This window comes from Lepidochelys kempii, chromosome 25 (genome assembly GCF_965140285.1).
Source record: "Lepidochelys kempii isolate rLepKem1 chromosome 25, rLepKem1.hap1, whole genome shotgun sequence".
Lineage (NCBI taxonomy): Eukaryota > Metazoa > Chordata > Testudines > Cheloniidae > Lepidochelys > Lepidochelys kempii.
Window position 1 is genome coordinate 4,517,570 of NC_136404.1, and position 27,059 is coordinate 4,544,628.

Here is a 27,059-nt window from a genome sequence, read left to right on the forward strand (position 1 = left end):
GAATATAGGTGTGATAAAAATTGAAGAGGCTTATGAGTTTAGGCATAGGGGATTAAGAGGACATAGACAACTGTTTTCAAGTGGCATTTTGTTGCTGAACATAAGGACAGGGAAGGCAAATCGTACCCTTTGAGCTGCATAGTATAAACAACAAATTAGTGATCTGAAGTTTATATGTTTACCCTGCCAAGCAGTCCAACATTTCAAATATGCATTTGTCGAAAATGCTGCAACCAACTAAAAGAGTTAATCTGTGTCCATTACCAATTCCAAATTCTGGTGATGGGTTTTTAGGAGACACAAAAAATTAATCCTGCAATATTCAAAGAATACATAAGGGAACACACATTCTAGCCTTGAAACACAGTTTAAAGATGCCAGACTTCTTCACATTTCTCCTTCCAGGAATTGAATCAAGGGTTACCCACCAAGAGAGGAGGAACTGGCATGCCAGGTCTGCCCATAAGTGGGGGTGGATGCCAGTCTGCGGCCATCCGCCGCCGCTGCTCTTCCCAGTATAACTGCTCTTCCTCTACCCGCCGCCAGTACAGTTCCTCTTCATAGCGCCTGAATGGAAAGAGATTAAAAAAAAAAGCGGTACAGTTACACCAAGCAAAGATGAACTGTATTAAAGTACTTCTGGGCTCAATACAGTCACTGTCCTCTGACCATCTGATAAGGAAAAGCCTATGATGCTGTATGTAAGTTAACAAATAATCATTATTCGTTATTTGTTATCAGGTTAGCAAGAGTGCATCAGGAGAATATGAAGAAAATTAACACATTGGATTAACTGTGTAAGCAGCCAGAATCAGAATCGGAGATTGCTGATCTTCTCATTTCCTGCCCTAGCTCTGCTGTGTATTGTTTAAACAGCTGTTGTATTTCACACCAGAGATGACTGCATATCAGTGCGTTAAATGAATTATTAACAGGTCAAGATTCTGCAAAGAATGGATGATAGAGAAAAGCTTAAGGAGCCTTTTCTACCCATTCCCCGCAAAATGCATTACACAGGAACTAATATCTAGCGGCATCCTCCAGCTGGGAGTGGCACTGTCAGTGCCATATGCCTACTATCTGCCCATATATAATGGGGCCTGGGTGTGGTGGGGAGAAAAAGATGGCACGGAGCACTATCCAGCATGTACTCTGAGGCATTACAAAAGCTATCCGTCGTCCCACTCCACTTGGTGCTCTACTGCAGGGGTTCTCAAACTGTGGGCCACAGCCCAAAGATGGTCTGCCCTCGGCGGAGTTGGGGGCCACCCAGCCAGCAGCTGCCATTTTCCAGCAGCCGCCATTTTCCAGCAGCCGTGGTCAAGAGGTAAGGACTGAGGCAGACCTAGTATGCAAGGACATGGAAGGGAGCTTAGGGCAACGGAGGCGGGGGTGCAGAAGGAGAGAGAAAAACAGTGGGGGTAAGGGGGGGGAAGCCCAGGGAGGCAGCGAAGGCCAAAGGTGCCAAAATACAAGTTCGCCCAGGGCACCATTTTCCCTGAGGCCAGCCCTGGGTGCCTGTGAGGCACGCTAGGTTGCTGGGTGGATGACTGGGGAAGGACTGCCAGGTGACGAGCTCAAGGCACTCAGCGGGCTGCTGAGGTGGAGGGAGTTGGTGGGAGCTGGCGGTGGCACTGCCTGGCCCCTCCGCCCTCTTGCTGGCCCTGGTCCCTGCTGAGGTAAGGGGGCCGTGCACGCCTCACAGGACCCCTCTCTCCCTGACAGACGCACGTTAATAGCGGGCTGTAGTGCCTATTGCAGCTGCACAGGTGGGCCTCAGGGAAAACAGTTTGGGAACCCTGCTCTAGAGAAGTGAGGGCAAAATACGAGTCACAGTCTAATTCATTCAACTTACATTGCTTTCACACTTTACTGCAAAAACAGGCCTACATCCTCCCCTTCAAATGCTGTTCAGTTACAGCAAGGATAAAGTACCAGCCAGCGAGAACAAGACAACACATCTGCTTTCACTTTCCCTATGTAGAGGCAATGGTCTTGGATGATACAGCTCTAAAGCATCTTTAGACTCCTGTCAGGTCATAAGCTTTTCTATTATGGAAGGGCTTTTCAACCTTTTACTTCCTATAACTCCATAAACAATTTGACTACTTTGCCTATCTCCCATCCATTAAGGCTTTCACAACCAGGGTTTTCCTCAAATATGCCCCAAATCCTTTGCATCAGTTCTTTTGTCACTACAGAAGTCAAGACATGGGTTTTTCTGGCATCTCAAGAAGACAATGTGCAAGTAGCTTAACAAGAAAGCATTTGCACAGACAGGGAAGAACAGAAGATCTGTGACCACCTTCAAGAGCCTGACCCACAGATTGAGAGCCCTTGCACTAACAAAACTCAATGGAAGGTGTGAATTAACACAAAAGTATGAATCTTGCAATATCCCTAAAATCCACATTTCTGTGAAAGTGATCTCCGAGGGAGGACTCGCCTCATTTCCATGTGCCAACGCTGCTCTTCCTCTCTGCGTCTCTTTACCAAATCCTTCTGTTTCTGCTTTTTCATCTTCTCCTCGTGCATTTTCCGAGCTCGGTTACTGGGCTTGATCTCAACTGGTAGATCTGGGTTTACTTTCTTCTACAAGGAAGTTACAACACATTTTAGAAAATCTTAAAAACACTATCACAAAGCTAGTAGAATGTCAATATTAAAAAAAAGTCTACTACTGTAGTTCCATGATTCAAGTGTTAATTAATAAACCTGACATTACACTTGGGTTTTTAGATACTGTTTGATGACATGTTGTATAACAATAATTTGTACCATTTCTTAATCAAGAGCAGCTGTAACACATACTTAAACCCCTACCCCCAGAACAAGGAAGCCTTTGTAAACTATTCCAGTTCCCAGCATCAATTGCCAAAAAGACCTATCCAAAACAGATTTAGGACAAAGGGTAAAACTTAAATGCCTAAAATTAAACACCTAAATAAAAGTGGCCTGATTTTCAGAGATGAGCATCCGCAACTCCCAATGAAGTAAACTGGAGTTTATGGATACTCAGCACCTCTGAAATGAGGCCCAAGGTGTCTTAAATAGGGAGCCCAAAATGGAAATACCCAGGTTTGAAAATCTGGGACCAAGTCTCCAGCTTCACATAAACCCAAGCCTTGAACCTGACATGTTTCAAAAGCAATATTCAAAGGCCTAACCCAGGGATATTATTAAGCACATTTCAATGTTCTGGGAATAATTCTTCTAATCTGACTTTATATTAATGCAGCCTCATTTAAATGAGAAATATCTGCTTGAATATGGGACATGAGTTCTTAAAAGTTCTTTATTTTCTGCTGCTTCTTTTTCACCTTAAATCAATGTTTGCAACATTTCCACAGCAACCAAATGTTTGTGATGTTGCATTTGCTGGCAGTGGAAGAGATGCTACAAACAAGAGTGGTAATTTCAGTCGAAGAACAAGCAGCAGGACCAGATGAACACGTAGCAAACAGAGCTCATGTTCTCATGTAAAGGGCCGTGACTGATTAAAGCATGAGCAACTGAAAATAGAAAAAAAAAATGTGGACAGGCAACCAGAACGTTTTTTTATCTCAGAGCTTTTTAAAGTCCATCAGTCTTGCTAATAGTCAGTGTAAATGAGAAATCTGCTCGTTACTTCTGAACGAAAAGGCAGAATATTTTTACTCTGTGTAGGCTTCAAAATATTAGTAAGATAAGGATTGGCCAGTTCTGGACTTGACAATGGCATGACTTCAAAACAATGTGTATGATGGAATGGACAATTTGGGGGTGATAATGATCTAAAGAGCCTAAACTTGCTTCCAAGAAATGTTACTTCAACAGGAGTTGGAACAGGCCCAGATGACAAAATATATTCCATGTACCACTCGCTCAATAGCCAAATATGCTTTGCCATCCGAAGAGACCAACTGAAGATGGCCTAAAGAGGTTTTAACCTAAGAATTTTAAAATATGCTTTTTAGGTCCCTCTGTGCTCGATTTAAATGGTGTTTGCCACCCCCAACATATTGTAACATACAGCACTTGCAAAGCTTGTAAAATGCTTTGTGTTCACTAAAAATACTCCTAAAACGGAGCGTTGCCCACCAGTGCTTAAATGCAATGTTAAGGTCAACCAATGCAAGAAAGAAGTTAAAATGGTGAAGATGAATCCTTCTGATATAAGAAACTCAGACCCACCAAATGACTTAAGCCTACAAACAGTGACTGTATTCACTGACATTTGAATCGCCAAAGTCAAATTGAGTTTGATGGATTCAATTCTTTGTGGTATGTGCAACAACTTTGGCTTCACATTAATAATTCCAATAATTGTATTATCATTGAACACAATAAATCCATCCCAGGCATGTCCACTGGTTAGTGGTTAATTTGTACTATAACATCACTCCCTGGATTACAGTGCAGAATGGTTAAGTACAGGTGGGATAGTCTTCTACAGTTACTTCATTTCATGAAATACCAATCAAGGTCACCATCTACTGGCCACTTACTTACAACTTCAAGAACTTTAGTATAGCAATCCACTGTCGTCTTCAATTGTTAGGAAGTCAGCCTTACCAAAGGCTAATTTTTTTGTGACAACAAGTTTGGGCAGAGCTGCTACCAACAATGGACTGAGCATGTGGAAACTTGACTCAATGCCATAATATTCAGAATGGGACAAAAAAAAAAACCCACCACACTCAAAGAGACCATCCAAAGAGACCAACTGAAGATGGCTTAAAGAGGTTTTAACCTAAGAATTTTAAAATATGCTTTTTAGATCCCTCTGTGCTCGATTTAAATGGTGTTTGCCACCCCCAACATATTGTAACATATAGCACTTGCAAAGCTTGCAAAATGCTTTGTGTTCACTAAAAATACTCCTAAAACGGAGCTTTGCCCATAAGTGCTTAAATGCAATGTTTTTTTGTTTTTGGTACATTTTTTGATACATTCCTTTTGACATTAAATGGCTGTTTCTGAATAAAATTTGCTCCTTCCATGGAAACCAGATTCTGTTGTGTTTGTTTTAATGAATCAGAATAATGGGCGACTGGGCACTAACATCAAGCTTGCAAACTGACTGCCATTTCACTAAAGGAGGAGGAAACAGTTGGGAGCAACACCCCATTTGCAATACCTCCTGCTGGGCACAGAGAGTGTAAGTATCCTTGTTGTCATTTAATATCGTGGGAGTAAATGGTGGATATGGAAATTAGAATCATAGAATCATAGAATATCAGGGTTGGAAGGGACCCCAGAAGGTCATCTAGTCCAACCCCCTGCTCAAAGCAGGACCAATTCCCAGTTAAATCATCCCAGCCAGGGCTTTGTCAAGCCTGACCTTAAAAACCTCTAAGGAAGGAGATTCTACCACCTCCCTAGGTAACGCATTCCAGTGTTTCACCACCCTCTTAGTGAAAAAGTTTTTCCTAATATCCAATCTAAACCTCCCCCACTGCAACTTGAGCATTTATGAATTGACTAAATTCAGCATTTAGTCTCTGAATAAGTATCTTTAACTAGTTTCAGAGTAACAGCCGTGTTAGTCTGTATTCGCAAAAAGAAAAGGAGTACTTGTGGCACCTTAGAGACTAACCAATTTATTAGAGCATAAGCTTTCGTGAGCTACAGCTCACTTCCTCAGATCTTTAACTACTGATCTTAAAGTTGCCTCCAGTGATCACAAGATCTTTCCCTCTCCTCCCTGGAAGAAAGTATCACTAAGCACCTTCATATATGTCCAAATAGCTATGCAAGACTCATTTTGTTATTGACCAGTGCATTTTGAATTAGTGCTGGGAAGTTGCAAACTGTTGGCCACACTGTTTCAGGTGCCTGAACTGCAATACTCCTTGTAAAAGGATGTCTAATTGGTCTACTGCTCCACTTAAAGGCAGAAAGAGGAGACAGTCATTCCGGACAATTGCTTTGGGGGAGAGAGATGGTATGGCTACTCTCTTCAAGAAACTATTAGCAATGGGGAAGGGAGAGAGATCAGGAATTAGCTCTATTGGATAATTCTCAGAAATTTTTGTACAACTATTTACTAATTGAAAAAAAAATCATTGGGAATTGTCTTTTCTAGAGTTAACATATTCCAGCAGGATGTCTGAGAACAGGCTGAATTGGTAATTTAACCTCACTTCATACAATATTATTTTATTCTTTTAGAGAGCAAGAATTTCACCCAGATGAAATACAAAACAAATGGTCAAAGTTGTGTTTTGAAAATCTCCATTCAGACATGCAAGATCTGGTTTCATTTCACACTAGTTTTGAAACTTAGACTTACTATTTGTTAAGTTCTAACAAGATGCTGGAAAACATTTATTTCCTACAACAAAATCTACTCAAATCAATTACCACCTTAATTAAGATTTCAGAGTAGCAGCCGTGTTAGTCTGTATTCGCAAAAAGAAAAAGGAGTACTTGTGGCACCTTAGACACTAACAAATTTATTTGAGCATAAGCTTTCGTGAGCTACAGCTCACTTCATCGGATGCATACTGTGGAAAATACAGTGGGGAGATTTATATACCGAGAACATGAAACAATAGGTGTTACCATACACACTGTAACCACACTGTAACAGTGTCAAGTGGAGTGCCTCAGGGGTTGGTCCTGGGGCCAGTTTTGTTCAGTATCTTCATAAATGATCTGGAGGATGGTGTGGATTGCACTCTCAGCAAATTTGCGGATGATACTAAACTGGGAGGAGTGGTAGATACGCTGGAGGGCAGGGACAGGATACAGAGGGACCTAGACAAATTGGAGGATTGGCCCAAAAGAAATCTGATGAGGTTCAATAAGGATAAGTGCAGGGTCCTGCACTTAGGATGGAAGAACCCAATACACCGCTACAGACTAGGGACCGAATGGCTAGGCAGCAGTTCTGCGGAAAAGGACCTAGGGGTGACAGTGGACGAGAAGCTGGATATGAGTCAGCAGTGTGCCCTTGTTGCCAAGAAGGCCAATGGCATTTTGGGATGTATAAGTAGGAGCATAGCGAGCAGATCGAGTGACGGGATCGTCCCCCTCTATTCGACATTGGTGAGGCCTCATCTGGAGTGCTGTGTCCAGTTTTGGGCCCCACACTACAAGAAGGATGTGGATAAACTGGAAAGAGTCCAGCGAAGGGCAACAAAAATGATTAGGGGTCTGGAACACATGACTTATGAGGAGAAGCTGAGGGAACTGGGATTGTTTAGTCTGCGGAAGAGAAGAATGAGGGGGGATTTGATAGCTGCTTTCAACTACCTGAAAGTGGGTTCCAAAGAGGATGGATCTAGACTGTTCTCAGTGGTGGAAGAGGACAGGACAAGGAGTAATGGTCTCAAGTTGCAGTGGGGGAGGTTTAGATTGGATATTAGGAAAAACTTTTTCACTAGGAGGGTGGTGAAACACTGGAATGCGTTGCCTAGGGAGGTGGTGGAATCTCCTTCCTTAGAAGTTTTTAAGGTCAGGCTTGACAAAGCCCTGGCTGGGATGATTTAATGGGGAATGGGTCCTGCTTTTGAGCAGGGGGTTGGACTAGATGACCTCCTGAGGTCCCTTCCAACCTTGATATTCTATGATTCTATGATTCAGAGTGATCACTTAAGGAGAGCTATTACAGCAGGAGAGCCAGGGGTGGGTTGGGGTCACCTTTTGCAGTGATAATCAAGGTGGGCCATTTCCAGCAGTTGACAAGAACGTCTGACGAACAGTGTATGTGTGTGTGTGGGGGATAAACATGGAGAAATAGTTTTACTTTGTGTAATGACCCATCCACTCCCAGTCTCTCTTCAAGCTTAAATTAATTGTATCCAGTTTTCAGAGGAACAGCCGTGTTAGTCTGTATTCGCAAAAAGAAAAGGAGTACTTGTGGCACCTTAGAGACTAACCAATTTATTTGAGCATGAGCTTTCGTGAGCTACAGCTCACTTCATCAGATGTTTACCGTGGAAACTGCAGCAGACTTTATATACACACAGAAATCATGAAACAATACCTCCTCCCACCCCACTGTCCTGCTGGTAATAGCTTATCTAAAGTGATCAACAGGTGGGCCATTTCCAGCACAAATCCAGGTTTTCTCACCCTCCACCCCCCCACACAAATTCACTCTCCTGCTGGTGCTAGCCCATCCAAAGTGACAACTCTTTACATAATCAAGTCGGGCTATTTCCTGCATAGATCAAGGTTTTCTCACATCCCCCCCACCCCCATACACACACAAACTCACTCTCCTGCTGGTAATAGCTCATCTAAACTGACCATTCTCCAGGTTTAAATCCAAGTTAAACCAGAACATCTGGGGGGGGGGGGGGTAGGAAAAAGCAAGAGGAAACAGGCTACCTTGCATAATGACTTAGCCACTCCCAGTCTCTATTTAAGCCTAAATTAATAGTATCCAATTTGCAAATGAATTCCAATTCAGCAGTTTCTCGCTGGAGTCTGGATTTGAAGTTTTTTTGTTTTAAGATAGCGACCTTCATGTCTGTGATTGCGTGACCAGAGAGATTGAAGTGTTCTCCGACTGGTTTATGAATGTTATAATTCTTGACATCTGATTTGTGTCCATTTATTCTTTTACGTAGAGACTGTCCAGTTTGACCAATGTACATGGCAGAGGGGCATTGCTGGCACATGATGGCATAGATCACATTGGTGGATGTGCAGGTGAACGAGCCTCTGATAGTGTGGCTGATGTTATTAGGCCCTGTGATGGTGTCCCCTGAATAGATATGTGGGCACAATTGGCAACGGGCTTTGTTGCAAGGATAAGTTCCTGGGTTAGTGGTTCTGTTGTGTGGTATGTGGTTGTTGGTGAGTATTTGCTTCAGGTTGCGGGGCTGTCTGTAGGCAAGGACTGGCCTGTCTCCCAAGACTTGTGAGAGTGTTGGGTCATCCTTTAGGATAGGTTGTAGATCCTTAATAATGCGTTGGAGGGGTTTTAGTTGGGGGCTGAAGGTGACGGCTAGTGGCGTTCTGTTATTTTCTTTGTTAGGCCTGTCCTGTAGTAGGTAACTTCTGGGAACTCTTCTGGCTCTATCAATCTGTTTCTTTACTTCTGCAGGTGGGTATTGTAGTTGTAAGAAAGCTTGACAGAGATCTTGTAGGTGTTTGTCTCTGTCTGAGGGGTTGGAGCAAATGCGGTTGTATCGCAGAGCTTGGCTGTAGACGATGGATCGTGTGGTGTGGTCAGGGTGAAAGCTGGAGGCATGCAGGTAGGAATAGCGGTCAGTAGGTTTACGGTATAGGGTGGTGTTTATGTGGCCATTGTTTATTAGCACTGTAGTGTCCAGGAAGTGGATCTCTTGTGTGGACTGGACCAGGCTGAGGTTGGTGGTGGGATGGAAATTGTTGAAATCATGGTGGAATTCCTCAAGGGCTTCTTTTCCATGGGTCCAGATGATGAAGATGTCATCAATATAGCGCAAGTAGAGTAGGGGCTTTAGGGGACGAGAGCTGAGGAAGCGTTGTTCTAAATCAGCCATAAAAATGTTGGCATACTGTGGGGCCATGCGGGTACCCATAGCAGTGCCGCTGATCTGAAGGTATACATTGTCCCCAAATGTGAAATAGTTATGGGTAAGGACAAAGTCACAAAGTTCAGCCACCAGGTTAGCCGTGACATTATCGGGGATAGTGTTCTTGACGGCTTGTAGTCCATCTTTGTGTGGAATGTTGGTGTAGAGGGCTTCTACATCCATAGTAGCCAGGATGGTGTTATCAGGAAGATCACCGATGGATTGAAGTTTCCTCAGGAAGTCAGTGGTGTCTCGAAGGTAGCTGGGAGTGCTGGTAACGTAGGGCCTGAGGAGGGAGTCTACATACTCCAAACTTCAAACTTCAAATCCAGACTCCAGCGAGAAACTGCTGAATTGGAATTCATTTGCAAATTGGATACTATTAATTTAGGCTTAAATAGAGACTGGGAGTGGCTAAGTCATTATGCAAGGTAGCCTGTTTCCTCTTGCTTTTTCCTACCCCCCCCCCCCCCCAGATGTTCTGGTTTAACTTGGATTTAAACCTGGAGAATGGTCAGTTTAGATGAGCTATTACCAGCAGGAGAGTGAGTTTGTGTGTGTATGGGGGTGGGGGGGATGTGAGAAAACCTTGATCTATGCAGGAAATAGCCCGACTTGATTATGTAAAGAGTTGTCACTTTGGATGGGCTAGCACCAGCAGGAGAGTGAATTTGTGTGGGGGGGTGGAGGGTGAGAAAACCTGGATTTGTGCTGGAAATGGCCCACCTGTTGATCACTTTAGATAAGCTATTACCAGCAGGACAGTGGGGTGGGAGGAGGTATTGTTTCATGATTTCTGTGTGTATATAAAGTCTGCTGCAGTTTCCACGGTAAACATCTGATGAAGTGAGCTGTAGCTCACGAAAGCTCATGCTCAAATAAATTGGTTAGTCTCTAAGGTGCCACAAGTACTCCTTTTCTTTTTGTATCCAGTTTGCAAATTAATTCCAATTCAGCAAACTGGATACAATTAATTTAAGCTTGAAGAGAGACTGGGAGTGGATGGGTCATTACACAAAGTAAAACTATTTCCCCATGTTTACCTCCCCCACTCCACTGTTCCTCAGACGTTCTTGTCAACTGCTGGAAATGGCCCACCTTGATTATCACTACAAAAGGTTCCCTCCACCCTCCCCCGCTCTCCTGCTGGTAATAGCTCACCTTAAGTGGTCACTCTGGTTACAGTGTGTATGGTAACACCCACTGTTTCATGTTCTCTATGTATATAAATCTCCCCACTGTATTTTCCACTGAATGCATCCGATGAAGTGAGCTGTAGCTCACGAAAGCTTATGCTCAAATAAATTTGTTAGTCTCTAAGGTGCCACAAGTGTTCCTTTTCTTTTCACCTTAATTGAGTTACCTGTACCGATCATCAATCTATGGTAGTTTTCCTTATATTTTTATGAAAAGGAGATTAAAGTGTTCAGTCAGAGATGCTAAATATAGTAAACGCTTGTCTACACAACCGTGAGGGGTTGATCTAAGACATGCATCTTCAGCAACGTGAACAGTCTACGTATTTTAGATCTACTTACCGCGGCGTCTTCACTGCAGTAAGTTGACAGCTGACGCTCTCCCGTCGACTCTGCTTGCGCTTCTTGTTCTGGTAGAGTACCGGAGTCGACGGGAGAGCACTCAGCGGTCGATTTATCGAGTCTATACTAGATATGATAAATCGACCCCCCCCCTGGATCGATCGCTGCCCAACGATTCAGCGGGTAGTGTAGACAAGCCCTAAGAGCTGAGAATCTGGAAGTGGACAATTCTTGGTAGAAAAAATGTTTGCAAGAAATTTTTCTGGACTCACCCCATTTGCTTTTACATCTGATAGAATCCTTCTTCTATTTAGAAAAAACTTTTTACAAAATAAGCTACTGATTTCTCCCCCTTTTTCTATTTTAGGAGTTGAGAGTGAAGCTACTACCATCCAAGTCCCTTTGTTCAGCACCATAACAGGATGTCCCCATTCACACCTTGTACTGGAGCCGATGCCTACGCCCCTTCAGGTGCATGTCCTTGGCATTAGGATCGTTGAAACTGCACTCGCAGAGCTTACAGTGAAACCGGATCATTCTTCCTTCATCATTGCGTACCTGAGACAAAATATGTAATTTAATATTTATAGGCACTGTTTGTGGCAACAACAAAATTCTCTTGCATTTAAGAAGAGTCTTACATCCCAGTGGAGCCTAAGGCACTTTACAAACGTAAAAGTATGTGCATTTATCCATTACTAAAATTCAGTCAACTCTTGGGTGAGACACAGCATCTATTTAATAGCTCACAGTGACACTGCAGAGCTGTTTAGGACCGAAAGAGAAGATACAACATCCAATTTAAACTGTAGGAGAAATTTACGGAGGCCCAGAATAAGCACATGTATGAAGAAATGTAACCTGAACATTAGGATTAATACTTCTGAAAAGCAACATGACAACTTTCATGAACACATATGGTCAGGACCTCAGTTTTATGGCTCATCTGCAATGTGGGCTCTCCAAGCCACACAACAGACCTCAGCACCATGTTAGGGTTCTAGTACAGTCATGACTCAAGTAAAGAGCATCATCTACTGAATCATGACTACCAGCACTGCTTCTTGCAGCACCAACATGTTCCCAACCTTTCTTAGCTCGTGATTCTCAACCACGTAACAGCTCCAAGCCATAAATGATTCTTAAACTTTAAAAACTGTTTGCTGTTCATCCACTATTTGTTTATAATCTTACCAAGGATGGGAAACAGGACAACACTGAAGTAAATAAAATTTCACTGGAAGTCATACAGACGAAATTTAATCCTGATTTCCAATCTAATTCTACAGAACTGGGGATTCAAGAGCAAGGGAACTTTTTAAAGACTAATTAAAACATTAACAGTTTAATATAACCAAATAATTTTGATACTTGGCACATCCTCATGAACTGTATGTAGGCAGAGCAGAGACAAAGTTCTCAAACAAGGGCTCCTTAATAGGCTGTCTAAACCCTGCATTTGGGTGCCCAAATGTAGATGTGAAAATTGGGCCACAGTAATTCAACAGCAAATGAAATGGAGGGCACAGAATGAAGCCAGCAGCTAGATCAGGGGTCAGCAGCCTCTGGCATGCTGCCCAACAAGGAACAGCTGCATGGAACAGCGAATTGTGGCCACTGGGAGCTGCGGGAGGGCCATGCCTGCGGACAGTCAACGTAAACAAAATGTCTTGTGGCCCACCAGCAGATTATTCTGATAGGCCACGTGCTGAGGGTTGCCAACCACTGAGCTAGATGATTTTTCTCAGGGTGCTCAATGTTGAAAATACATAAATATGGCCCTACCAAATTCATGGCCCATTTTGGTCAATTTCAGTCATAGGGTTTTAAAAATCAGAAATGTCATGATTTCAGCCATTTAAATCTGAAATTTCACAGTGTTGTCATTGTAGGGGGTCCTGACCCCAAAAGGGGTTGTGTGCGCCGGGGGGCGGGGCACAGTAAGGCTATTGTAGAAGGGGGTTGCGGTGCTGGTACACTTACCGTTGCACTGCTGCTCCCGGCAGATCTGGGCCTCAGCCGCCACTGTCCGACCGCCCAGCTCTGCGGGCAGCAGCACAGAAGGAAGAGTGGCAATACCACACCGTGCCATCCTGACTTCCGCGCTGCTGCTGGTGGCGACTCTGCCTTCAGAGCTGGCTCCCGGCCTGCAGCCGCTGCTCTCTGGTTGCCCAGCTCTGAAGGCAGCTTACAAGTAAAGGTGGCAATACTGCAACCCCCCTAAAATAACCTTATGATCACCCTGCAACTCCCTTTTGGGTCAGGACCCCCAATTTAAAAAACGCAGGTCTCCCCTGTGAAATCTGTACAGTATAGGGCAGCATTTCTCAAACAGGGGTCCGCGGACCGCATGGCATCCACATGGGCACTCCAGGGGGTCTGTGGGCCCTGCTGATCAACTCCTCCCACTCCCAGCGCCTCCTGCATGTCACAGAACAGTCTTCCCCGACGTGCAGGAGGAGCTGGGAGGGAGAGGAAGGAGCAAGGATGGGCACACTTGGGGGAGGGGTGGAAAGAGGAGGGGCAGGGGTGGACCGGGGGTGGGAAGAGGAAGGGCAGAGGTGAGGCCTTGGAGGAAGGGGTGGAGGAGCCTGGGGCAGTAAGCTTGTAAGCTTGAGCAGTAAGCTTGGGGGTCCGTGAAAAATTTAAAATCAAAATGAGGGTCCTCGGGTCGCTAAAGTTTGAGAACTGCTGGTATAGGGTAAAAGCACACAAAAGATCAGATTTCATGGTCCGTGACGCATTTTTCATGGCCATGAATTTGGTAGGGCCTTGTACATGCTTTAAGTATATTTGAACTTCAAAGCCTGACATTATACAGCTGTAAATGTGAGTGATTTGTGAAAAAAAGCAGTCAAGCATTACCTCTTCCACATAGTCATGTCCCACAGGTTGTACATCAAGTAAACCCCCTGGGCCATCCCCAGAGCCATCATGCGTGGGCTGTTCATTTTGTAGCTCTAATTTTGGTTGCATCACCTTCACTTCCTCCAATTTGATGCTTGTTGCCTGAAGCTTATTAGTCCCTGTATAAAGAGGTGGATTAATAAGCAACCTGATTTCTTACAATCTGTGAAAGTACCCTTATCAGAACCTGTATTACAAATCCATCATGTCATTGTTAATTTCTCTTTATAATGCCAAATGACAATATCCCAAAGCTTGTCCTGTAGGGCTTTTTTGTCATTATGGCAGCTGCCAAAAATATAACTAGATAAGATGTATGGCTCCACTATACAATTTCTATGACACCAAGAAACCACATATCTATAGTAATAATTAAAAGTTACAAATTGATAGTCAAGTGGAAGTTTCTCTTATCAGCCTTCCATTCAGACTACAAGTCTTCACTATTTTATGACCAATAGTTAAGTTTAAAACAAACAACATCTACTATGAATGAGCAGACTAGACTACTATAAAGATAAGGAAGTTCTTTTAATAGTAGCAATTCTTTTGAAAGAGAACAAGTGACAAACCTGAACTTCAATAACTACAGTTCTTAAAGATGAACTTAAATACAAAACAATTTAACGAGGTAAAGGCTCAATGGTGAGAGATTTAAAAAAATCAGTTTAATATCAAGAGTAAGAAGGATTTCTACAGACTTCAACAACATATAATTCCCAGTGTTTGATATTCTGCTAAAATACTACAGCCAAGCGATGCAACTTTCAGACAGAAGCCCTCCCTCTATTTCCTCACAGCAGGTTTCAAAAGAAAAAAATAAGCAAATATGGAAGCCATCAGATTTGTAAAGAAACACACAAAAATCCCTGTTCTGTTTCTGGAACACTTTTGGAGGCAGAGGGGGAAGATGAACGCTACAGTTTTAGATTTTAGAAGCCAAATGGTTAAAAATTAAAAAAAAAATTTTCAGAGTCATTTAAGGAGCTTGATGTACAATTACTTTTCCTTGGTCGGTTTTCCTGGATAATGATGGGAATGTGAAAAGGCCCCACCTGCAAGCATTTGGAAGAATCATACATTTTAAACAAATTGTCATTTCTATATGAGATGACGAATTTTAGACAATACATCGAAAACAAGACAGTTAAAAATGGATTTTAATGAGACATACCTGAAAATGTTATCTTGGATGCAACTGGTTTCTTCACTGGCACTGGCTTGCTTATGTTGCTTGCACTGTTAGTTGCTACAGCTGCTGGTTTTGTTGGTGTAACAGATGCGGCTGTAGGGGCATGGGCAGCTGGCTTACTTGCTCCAGCGATGGTAGGACCTGAACCAGAGTTCACTACTACAGGCTCTACTGAAGGGATGGGCTTCCCCAATTTAGTATGCAATTTAACAACCTGAAATACATGCAGTGGTCATATGAAAGGGCAGGACTAAAAAGGGACAGAAGTTAACAGCAATACTATAAAACTTTTCCTTGGAAAGTGTACACATTCACCGAAAGACCGGGGTAATCTCCACACCCAATAAAAACATATAATAAAACTAAGTGATACTACAAACACACAAAAAGAAAAGGAGGACTTGTGGCACCTTAGAGACTAACCAATTTATTGGAGCATAAGCTTTCGTGAGCTACAGCTCACTTCATCGGATGCAAACACACATAAGATGAATTGCTCCACTGTAATATTATATTTATAACAGATCTACAGTTTTGTATGCAGTCCTGAAAGACAGAGCAGTACTCTGTAACAAAATATTCAAAAAGTATTGAACTATTTTCCCACCAGGTGGCATGCACGCCCATAGAATGGCAGAGCATAACAGACATTAGTGCCTCAACTGCCAGGTCTTTTCTGAACAGATTACAGAACTTGCAATTGATCAGGGAGAACTGCTGCTGGGAAATGTCTCAACGCAGAGACTTTAACAAGAAACTTTCAAAGAATGAAAAACAATCTCTCCCCCTCTTCCCAGCTGAATTAGAACTAGAAAACAGATATCTTCAAAAGAGATCATTTCACCGAGAGGAAAAACAAATTGCATTACGCATGAGTTGCACGAAAAAGCCTGTCACCATTCATAGGGAGGGGAGAGAAAGAAGAGATAGGATGAAATACATTTGGGTTCTCAGAACAAAAATTTTGGTGGCCTCAGAGGGTGGCCACCAACTCTTGCTGGTGGCCTCTCTCATTTTTTCCTAAAATACTTACTTAAGCTTTAGGAAAAAAAATAAATATGCACATAGACACTTCCAAATCATTGTAATTTATTTATTGTAGCTAGTAAGTCCATTGTGAAAAGTGATATTAACAAACATACAAGTATCACTTTTCACAGCAGACTTACTCAAGCCGGGGGACAAATTAAGCCCTGGATGGGAGGCCAGGGGAGGCAGTGGGGGGCTACAGCCTGAAGCCCTGCTGCCGGAGCCTGCGGCCTGCTGCCACGCAGCTGGAGCCCAAAACCACCCCACCACCCCAGGGCTGAGGCCCAAAGCCTGAGCCCCACCACCGCTGGGAGGGTGGGGAACTCACTGGGTGCCTGATCTTCCAGTGTTGTGCCCAAGTGTCTCCAGAGTGGGGCAGGGCCCAACCCCTGCTGGCAGCTCCAATGATCAACACCAAGGTGGGGCATCCAGAAGCAAAAGGGAGGGGGCGCTACTTTGTCCCCCATACCCAGCCAAGGAGGCTGTGGAGATTCCAGAGGACTGGAAAAGAGCAAATACAGAGCCAACCTATAAAAAGGGAAAATAAGGTAAACAGTGAGGTGGGAATATTTGCAGATGATACAAAACTACTCAAGATAGTTAAGTCCCAGGCAGACTGTGAAGAGCTACAAAAGGATCTCTCAAAACTGGGTGACTAGGCAACAAAATGGCAGATGAAATTCAATGTTGATAAATGCAAAGTAATGCCCATTGGAAAACATAATCCCAACTATACATACAAAATGGTGGGGTCTAAATTAGCTGTTACCACTCAAGAAAGATCTTGGAGTCACTGTAGGGTAGTTCTCTAAAAACATTCACTCAATGTGCAGCAGCAGTCAAAAAAGCAAACAGAATGTTGGGAATCATTAAGAAAGGGATAGATAATAAGGTAAAAAATATCATATTGCCTCTATATAAACCCATGGTACGCTCACATCTTGAATACTGTGTGCTGATGTGGTTGCCACATCTCAAAAAAGATATATTGGAATTGGAAAAGGTTCAGAATGGGGCAACAAAAATTATTGGGATGTATGGAACGGCTACCATATGAGGAGAGATTAATAAGACGGGACTTTTCAACTTGGAAAAGAGATGACTAAGGGGGGCGTGACAAAGTTCCTGCTCTACCTTGGTATGTCTTGCACTTATTGGTGGATTTGCTCGCCTTAGAGCTTCACGGCAGCCCTCAGCTTGGCCATTTTTCTGAACCCACAGTCCAGGTCAACTCCTCCTGTGTTTGACCAGGAGTTTGGAGGATTTGGGGGGAACCCAGGCCCGCCCTCTACTCCGGGTTCCAGCCTAGGGCCCTGTGGAATACAGCTGTCTAGACTGCCTCCTGGAACAGCTATGCGACAGCTACAACTCCCTGGGCTACTTCCCCATGGCCTCCTCCCAACAACTTCTTTATCCTCACCATAGGACCTTCCTCCTCGTGTCTGATAATGCTTGTACACCTCAGTCCTCCAACAGTCCGCGTTCTCACTCTCAGCTCCTAGTGCCTCTTGCTCCTCACACGCACACCACAAACTGAAGTGAGCTCCTTTTTAAAACCCAGGTGCCCTGATTAGCCTTCCTTAATTGATTCTAGCAGCTTCTTGATTGGCTGCAGGTGTTCTAATCAGCCTGTCTTAATTGTCTCCAGAAGGTTCCTGATTGTTCTGGAATCTTCCCTGTTCCCTTACCCAGGGAAAAGGGACCTACTTAGCCTGGGGCTAATATATCTGCCTTCTATTACTCTCCTATAGCCATCTGGCCTGACCTGTCACAGGGGATATGATAGAGAGCTATAAAATCATGACTGGTGTGGAGAAAGTAAATAAGGAAGTGTCATTTACTCCCTCTCATAACACAGGAACTAGGGGCCACCAAATGAAATTAATAGGTAGCAGGTTTACAATAAACAAAAGGAAGTATTTCTTCACACAACGCACAGTCAACCCATGGAGCTCTTTGCCAGAGGATGTTATGAAGGTCAAGACTATAACAGGGCTCAAAAAAGAACTAGATCAATTCATGGAGGACAGGTCCATCAATGGCTATTAGCCAGAATGGACAGGGATGGTGTCCCTAGCCTCTGTTTGGCAGAGGCAGGGAATGAGCAACAGGGAATGGATCACTTGATCATTTATTCTGTTCATTCCCTCTGGGGCACCTGGCATTGGCCACTGTCTGAAGACAAGATACTGGGCTAGATGGACCTTTGGTCTGACCCAGTATGGTCGTTCTTAAGGACAACACAGGGAATTACAGACCAGTCAGTTTAACTTCAATACCAAGGAATGGTTTCAGATTAGCAGCTGTGTTAGTCTGTATCCGTAAAAAGAAAAGGAATACTTGTGGCACCTTAGAGACTAACAAATTTATTAGAGTGTAAGATTTTGTGAGCTAGAGCTCACTTTATCGGATGCAGGAAAGATACCCAGGAAAGATAATGGAGTAAATAATTAAGCAAACAATTTGAAAACACCTAGAAAATAAGGTAATAAACTACATTCAACATGGATTTGCCAAGAACAAATCGTGCCAAAACAACCTAACAGCTTTCTTTGACAAGGTAACTAGCCTTGTGGATGGGGGGCAAGCAGTAGATGTGGTAATATCTTGATTTTAGTAAGGCTTTTGATAATGTCTTGCATGAGTTTCTCTCAAACAAACTAGGGAAATACAACCTAGATAGAGCTACAATAAGGTGGGTGCATAACTGGTTGGATAACCGTTCCCAGAGAGTAGTTATCAGTGGTTCGCAGGCAAGCTGGAAGGGCATATCAAGTGGGTTCCTGCAGGGATCAGTTGTGGTCTGGTTCTGTTCAATATCTTCATCAATGATTTAGATAATGGGATGGAGACTACACTTATAAGTTTTGAACGATACAAATCTGGAAGGGGCTGCACGTGTTTTTTAGGATAGGATTAAAATTCAAAACGATCTGGACAAACTGGAGAAATGGTCTGAAGAAAAGAGGATGAAATTCAATAAGGACAAATGCAAAGTACTCCACTCAGGAAGGAACAATCCGTTGCACACATACAAAATAGGAAATGACTGCCTAGGAAGGAGTACTGCAGAAAAAGATCTGGTGGTCATAGTGGACCACAAGCTAATTATGAGTCAACAGTGTAACACTGTTGCAAAAAAAAGCGAACATCATTCTGGGATGTATTAGCAGGAGTGTTGTAAGCAAGACTTGAGAAGTAATTCTTTCGCTCTGCTCTGCGCTGCGCTGATTAGGTCTTAACTGGAGCAGCGTGTCCAGTTCTGGGCACTACATTTCAGGAAAGATGTGGGCAAACTGGAGAAAGTTCAGAGAAGAGCAACCAAAATGATTAAAGGCCTAGAAAACATCACCTGTGAGGGAAGATTGAAAAAAATTGGGTTTGTTTAGCCTGGGGAAGAGAAGACAGAGGGAACATCATAACAGTTTTCAAGTACAGAAAAGGTTGTTACAAGGAAGAGGGAGAAAAATTATTCTCCTTAACCTCTCAGGATAGGCCAAGAAGTAATCAGCTTAAACTGCATGCAGCAAGGGTGGTTTAGAATCATAGAAGATTAGGGTTGGAAGGGACCTCAGGAGGTCATCTAGTCCAACCCCCTGTTTAGGTTGGACATTAGGAAAAACTTCCTGTCGGGGTGGTTAATCGAAAAAATTGCCAAAGAAGGCTGTGAAATCTCCATCATTGTCTAACCTGCTCTTAAAAACCTCCAAACATCTGTCAGAGATGGTCTAGATAAAACTTAGTCCTGCCATGAGTGCAGGGGACTGGACTAGATGACCTCGCAAGATCCTTTCCAGTCCCATGGTTTTATGATAGCTGAGTTTCTGGTATTACAGTACCCAAGTACACTGCTTAGTGTTGAAGCAACCTGGTGCTGTAGTCTTTTGTGCTCCAGCCATTTCTGGATAGCCAGTCATCTACTGCAATCAAATCTTGAAGTGTAGGATATATTTCTACTTCAATGTTTTTTTAATCAGAAATGTTCCCTGGATATCCGTGAGCTACTGTGAACATTTTTAGAAAACCAGCATCCTCTGTAAATCAGATATTCCACAGTATATTTCTGCATGAAACGTCCATGGTCCTGTTAAGCTCTCATACCTTCTGATGCTTTGCTCCCCGGATATGTGCTGCATATGCATCTGCTCCTGTGCAGGAGACATCACAGAGCTCGCATCGAAGCTGAGTCTGCACCCCACGAGGGCCACAGTTTGCCAGGTTACCTGTCTTCTGAGCTGCCTCTTTCTTTTTGTGCTTTTGTCCTTCCAAGTGCTCCCGGTAAGTCTGCAGTCAAACAGGGAAATACATTCTAAGCAGCTATGTGAAACACTGATATCACCCCAGCATTTCCTTGGAACCATTCATCTGCAAAGACAGGTCATAATCTGTCTAGTTTTAAGGGTACAAATGTGTGCAACTCAAAGCCTTTTTGTGGAGTGTCCCATTCATTAACACCACTCACAGCAGCAGCATCTAGAGGCATTATGAAGCAAACAGATTCTTTTATATATAATGCTTTACTTCCGCCAGAAGACAATGTCCAACTACAAAACCCACTTAGGCTTAGATAACCACAATATTTACAGGACAATAGGAAGAATGGTTTAAGTATTTTAGACAGTTTTTAGAAGTGTCTGGCACATTTCATTATCACTATACAATGGATAAACTGGTCTCTCTCAGAGGGCATTATTTTACTGATATTTGATTGGTCTTCTTGGTAGGAAGCAGACAGAGAATACATGTCACCATCAGAATTAAGGGACAACTGAGCTTATTATAATTATTATAAAGGTAACTAATATTCTTTTTTAAAAAAAAATATGAGTTTAACAATGATTTAAAGCATTCCTACAAGATGGTCAAGAAATGTTACCAGGCCAGGAACAAATCTACTCACCTGCTCTTTATCATCATCATGATACTGGGAGGTAGGGAAGTGGAACCCCAATATTTTACTTACCCACTAAAAAAAGAATTACAGTTTGACCGTGGTGAATGGACAAACAGAATTTTTGTACTAAATGCTATATTAGCCAATCTAAAAGAATTAGTTTCCGAAACAAAACTCTAAAAAGCTCAGATTTTCTCATTCATTCCAATAGCAAGATGCATTTCCCATGGCTTGATTATAATTGATAATTATTTATAATAATAATTATTATAATCATGTTAAAATGGCAGCTCCCTTTACTGGATTTAATAAGCTTTCAGGCTAAACATTTTGGAACAGGGACCACTTCCTTTGTATTTATACAGCACCTGAAACATTGGGGCTCAATCCTGATTTAGGCAACGTTAGATAGAAATATTTAATAATTAGCTTCAGTTTTATTCAATTAGAAGCAGTGGACAGAATATTACTACTACACTGCAGAGTCTCTAAGCTGTGTAAGAATTTTCCACGCTTTCAGAGCTGGACAGTCTGATTATTTATATGCTACGTTTTACTGTCACCATGAGAGAAGGATCCCACCGCAGAAGTCTATATGATATTTCTTAGTATTGCTCTTGTTAAAACCTTGTAGGACAGTTTATAAGAGACAATAATTTCTCTCCCAAAGGACCCTGTCTGCTTCTTCAGTTAAATGTTATATGCTCTAGCTAAGCAGAGAATTCCAAGAACAAAGGCAGACAAACACCACTTCACATTTATATTCAAGCCTATTCTTCTTCTTTTTTAAATAGCACCCCAAGAATGCACTAGTGTCTGACAGTAAAAACACAAAAATAAGACCCCTGCCTCAAGTAGCTAAATCTAAATTTGAGACAAGCCACAATGAGTGAGAACAACAAACAGAGCAGAGGGAAGTTACGGCTTTAAAAAAGGTCAGGCATTTACACAGGCATATCTAATAAACACATGTCCAATAAAATCAGTGTTTATAAAAACTTAAAACAGTGTCTTGGTCAATAGCTTGTTCCAAATTTTCTTTCCACTATATTGGTTTAAGTCTTAGAGAACCTGCTGGCTCATTAAGTATCTTTCCTCACACCTTGACTGAGTTGCGGGGAAAGGGGCTAACCAACGGAGGGCAATATGTTATCCAGTCCAGAATTCAGCCACTAGAAAGCTCCATAATGCCAAACAAACTGGAAAAGTACAAACTAAGGTCAGGGAGACTAGGCTGATGAAAGAGACATATAGGCTGCCTATGAGCAGAGATGCAGCAGGCTGGAGGCAGCAGCCTGGGAAATGGCTGTGGAAAGGTGGCCAGGCAGCCTAGGGCACAGGGTTAGGGAATGTTTTGATCTTTATTGGAACTGTCAATAGTAGTTGGGCCTAGGATATTTTCACTCTTTATTTCTGGCAGTTGTAGCAAAATAATCCTGCATTAACTACTTAAAATCTGAGCGCTAATGAAAATCCACAGAAAGGTAGAGTCTGTACAGTCTAGTGCCTGGAGAGCCTACGGCGTTTGCCTCCAAGCTCACAGTACATCCAGCAAACCACCAAGCTTAGATAAAGCTTGCATACCACAACACTAGATCTTGCAATAGTGGGGGATTTGTTCCATCTATTTTCGGAGATGTTTCACCGTTAAGTTACTGAAGAGGACATACTGCAGATCAATAGGACATCATCTGCTAAACTATATGACTGGGGAGGAAGTGCAGGTTATATAGAGTGGACACATGGGTAAAGGGGATTGCTAACCTGTGGACCAGCACAGCTGATCTTGCAGATGTCACAGTAATGAAGCTGAGGCTGTTTAGGGGGCCCTTTGGGTTTCAGCTGTTTGTTTTGAAAAGGTGGTTTTTTGCTGAAGCTGTTGCTAGAGTTGGTGCTGGTGCTGTTCCCTGTGCTGCTCCATGAAGAAGAGCTCGTGGATTTCGGTTGCTGTGGGAGGGGTGGCGGCTGCTGATGCTGGGCCTGGGGCTGCTGAGGTGGTTGATAGTAAGTGCTAGCTGCTGTGTATGCGGTGGCATCATAATTGGAGTAATTTGACCCTAGCAGGCAGAAAGAAAAGGGAGCAATTTTATGAGGGTTATAGTCTAAACAAAGAGAATTACAGTGCAACACCTGCTTGACAGCTATCTCCTTACCAGAGTATGATGCAGAAGTGGAGTTGTATGAAGAAGAGGGGGTGTACGAGGAGATGGAGGAGGCAGATGCATTCTGCTGAACAGTTGTTACTGTTGGGTAGGCACTGTAGCTTGAAGATGTGGCGCTCATAGTTTGAACTGGCTTAATTGTAGTCACCTGTCTCTGGGGCTGGCTCTGACTATAAATACCACTAGATTGACTGTAGCCACCTTTGGAGCCTAGAAAGCAAACACACAAGCTCATCCTCTTGCAAAACTGAAGACAGATACATGTGCTTCTAAACTATTACAGTCATCTCTCTTCAATAATAATATATAATTGCTAAACAAGACACTGGAGATGTTTAGCAATTTGGGTACAATTTATATGATGAAAGACTGCAAAACATATTAGGCTGAAAAGAAGTGAAAGATACGGATGAATAATTGATCAGTCCTTCCCTTTTCCATTCTTTCATAATAAAAAAGCATGAGGTCACTCAGATTAATAGCAGGCAAGTTTAAAAACTACAGTAAATGAGGGGAGATTTTTTTTTTCCTTACCTGTAAGTTTGGTTTCTCATAGTGGAACTCACAGCTGGGTAGGTTCCACCCACTCATTCCTGGACGTAGATGCTCTGATTTCAGGTGTAAAAGGGAGACTCCAATAACCAGTTGCAGGACATGAGACACCCCTGAAGATCTATTCTCAAGCTTTCATACAAATTGGTTAAAACTGGAAAGAGATATTTTTAAATGCACCAAATAAGACACACTCTCTTCTTAAAACAATAGATGATTATAAAAAGAATTCATACTTTAAAAACTAGACCTAGGAAGGGTTCCTCTGGATTGATGGATGTCCCCACTATGAGAAACCAAAAATTTTCTTCTCTCATTCACAAGGACCATCCAGCTATCCAGAAGACTCACTGCTGGGATCTAGCAGGCAGTAAGGTAATGAATGTTGTCAGAAATAAGATATTGGCCAAAAGGAAGGCAGGGAACATTACATGCACTAGAATTTTTTAATTAAGCTATTAAATATCAGACGCAGCTTGTTGAACCCTATTGCTGAAGGTTGCATCAGTGTTGGATGAAAGAACACACAGAGACCATGTAGTTGCCTTGCAAGTTTCCTGCTTCAAAGCACCATTGCTTTCTGTCCAGGAAGAGCTCAGCCTTGTTGTGTGCATCATGAATCCTTTGAAAAAATCTTTACTAGGTGTGAGGTACCCTTGGCTTCATTGCCAGTCTGATCCATATGGAAATTGTAGCCTTTGAGGTTTTCTTGCCTATCTTGTAGGTGCCTTGTATGGCAAACAATGCATCTGACTTCTATGATTTGGCTCTACCCAAGTAGTATTTTAGAGTGCTCCAAACATGTAGGGTATATGCAGGAATTTCAATTGGTCTGGGACAAAAATGAATGAAAGGCAATCTCTGAGATAGAAAGATAAATTACCTATGGGCACAACATTTGCAGCAGGTCTGAGGACCATTTTGTTTGGAAAAATATGCAGATACTGCTCAGATAGATAATGCTCCCAAACAGTAAAATTTGATCTGCTGAGACATAAATAAGGCTGTTTTAAGGAAATGTATATAAAAGAATATTTGGATAAGGGTTTACAGATGGCTTTGTTGTAGCTTGTAGAACTAAAATTATATTCCAAATTTAAAATATATGAAATATTCTTGGGAATAGATACAGCTTTTAAGGAATATGTCACATAACAATGGGGAGCATTACTGTTAACTTCCTTCCTGAAGTCAGACATCTTAGTGCTGAAAGTGGAATACACAGGAAAATAGGGCTTAAGCCTTACTTGAATCTGGCCAGAAGGAACAGTGATATGGCTGAACTGGAAGGTGCCAGAGGCGGTCTGTGTAACCCATACCCACTTGGCATGGTGCTCTGTGCCCTTCTAGTGGTGGCTAAGTTACATAGAGGTAGATAAGCCTAATACAGCCTTGGACATTAGCAGAGTCTTTTTTTAGCTCAAGCAGTAAAGTCTTGTGCAACAAGACCCAGAAGTCCAGGTTCGACCCCTGCTTCCAATAACCCACACAGGAGAGTGGTGTTACATCTATAGCGTACAGTCTACACTAAAGGAAAAAATATGTTCAATATACCTTAATAAGACCAGAAGGTAAAGTTCTTCCTAGATAACTAACCTCAGATTCCAAGCATTCCAGCCTCAAAAGATCTGGACGGAGGAGAGAGGTTGGAAAGTTGGGGTGCTTCTCTGCATCCAGTAAAAAAAACAAAACCATCAGGGCCAAAAAATGACTAAGAACCATTCTTGCTTTGTCTAATTGACTTTTCCTGGCACCTTTGGTTAGAAGGTATATAGGAGTTAGCCAGTCCACGAGATGAAGGTGGTGTCCATGTGGCAAGAGCCTCTCTGGTGCTTTGAGAAGATCTTAATGGTCCTGTTTGTCTGAGAGACAGAGAGATCCAAGTGTGGAGCATCCCAGGCTGATATACATTTCAGAACACAGTCTGGTCTAGCTCCCAGTACTCTAGGGACAGTCGATGGGTTAGCCAGATGGCTTGATGGTTTAACTTTTTTGATGGAAATTGCTTTGATTGCTAGCTACAATAAGTTTCATTGTTTGTGTACTTTAAGAACAACTTTTGGTATCTCCCTGTTGGTGTACATAACCATGGCTCTCCCTATTATCATCGGTTTTAGAGTACCAGCCTTGTTAGTCTGTATCCGTAAAAAGAAAAGGAGGACTTGTGGCACCTTAGAGACTAACAAATTTATTAGAGCATAAGCTTTCGTGAGCTACAGCTTATGCTCTAATAAATGTGTTAGTCTCTAAGGTGCCACAAGTACTCCTTTCCTATTATCATCATCACTCTACTAGAACTGGGCATTATTTTCAAATAACTGAAACTGCTTTGAAGTTTAGACAGTTATGTTTAGGGTAGTCTCTCTTTTTGAACATTTGCAGTACGAGGGTTCACATCTCTCTTGGGCATGCCAGCTTGACAAGCATTTTCATCATCTTGAGCTGGTGTGGTTCTGAATGAGGTTTGCCTGCCAGGAGCTTTCCCAACACCAGAACTACCATTTTCATGGGAGTGTCAACACATGATCCAGTTATGTAGCTGGAAGTTCCAGGTCTGCCAGAGGAGAGTTGACAGAGGTCAGAGGTAAATAATTTCCCGTTAAACAGTTTCTACAAAATGACTAAGATTCTAGTCAGTTATAGTCCATACCATCATTTTTGATGATCTGTGATAAAGCTGAATTAGACAATACTACTACTCAAATTTGTCCATGGATAAGACTACAGTGCTGAAGGATGAGAGATACTTTGTCCTGAGATGGAAGTCATTCTGTGAGGGAATTCCATGAGCTTTTGGGATAGATAGTAAAACCATGTTGCTATAGAAGTTAAATTGAACGTGGTGATTCTTACAAGCCTTTCTGCATTTTGAACTGTTTTTTTTATTGAGTGCGTCAAGATAATGATAAATTTGTATCTCATAATTTGGACATTACAAATACTATGACGTTTGAGAAAATTGTTTGGATGGGAAAATGGAGATAGGCAACGATTGGCATCTTGTTTCTGAATTTAAAAAAGTTCCGTTCAGTCTTCTTTTCCTAGTTCAGAGGAGAGAGAGATCCAGCAAAAGCCTCTAGTTTGTTTTGACATCACAACTCTGGAACAGTTTCCTGAACGTTGTTCTTGGAGAGGGACTGGAGCTACTGCTTTTAGTTTTTCTAAGTTCTGAATGGATTGTTGCACTGCTAATTTTTTAGTTCAATTTGAGGGGAAGAAAAGGAGGGGAAAAAAAGAGGAATTTGCTGAAACTCTATCAGATATCCTTCACTTATCACCTCTAGTCCCTAT

General features: G+C 42.5%; 1 protein-coding gene across 7 annotated transcripts in view; it reads right to left on the reverse strand.

Moving 5' to 3' along the window:
• The window catches only part of LOC140903365 (zinc finger RNA-binding protein), a 95,815-nt gene that overhangs the window by 25,648 nt on the left and 43,108 nt on the right, over positions 1-27,059 (reverse strand). For 6 of the 7 annotated variants that reach the window (XM_073324582.2, XM_073324583.2, XM_073324579.2 and 3 more), the window contains 8 exons: positions 23,208-23,426; positions 22,819-23,111; positions 20,262-20,444; positions 15,114-15,345; positions 13,898-14,058; positions 11,471-11,590; positions 2,447-2,592; positions 429-567 (listed from right to left, as the gene is read on the reverse strand). In XM_073324582.2, coding sequence (XP_073180683.2) covers positions 429-567; positions 2,447-2,592; positions 11,471-11,590; positions 13,898-14,058; positions 15,114-15,345; positions 20,262-20,444; positions 22,819-23,111; positions 23,208-23,426 — 1,493 coding nt within the window. Of the gene's footprint in view, positions 1-428; positions 568-2,446; positions 2,593-11,470; positions 11,591-13,897; positions 14,059-15,113; positions 15,346-20,261; positions 20,445-22,818; positions 23,112-23,207; positions 23,427-23,750; positions 23,837-27,059 lie in introns of those variants that run through there. The other variant, XM_078850618.1, reaches the window with a different exon arrangement.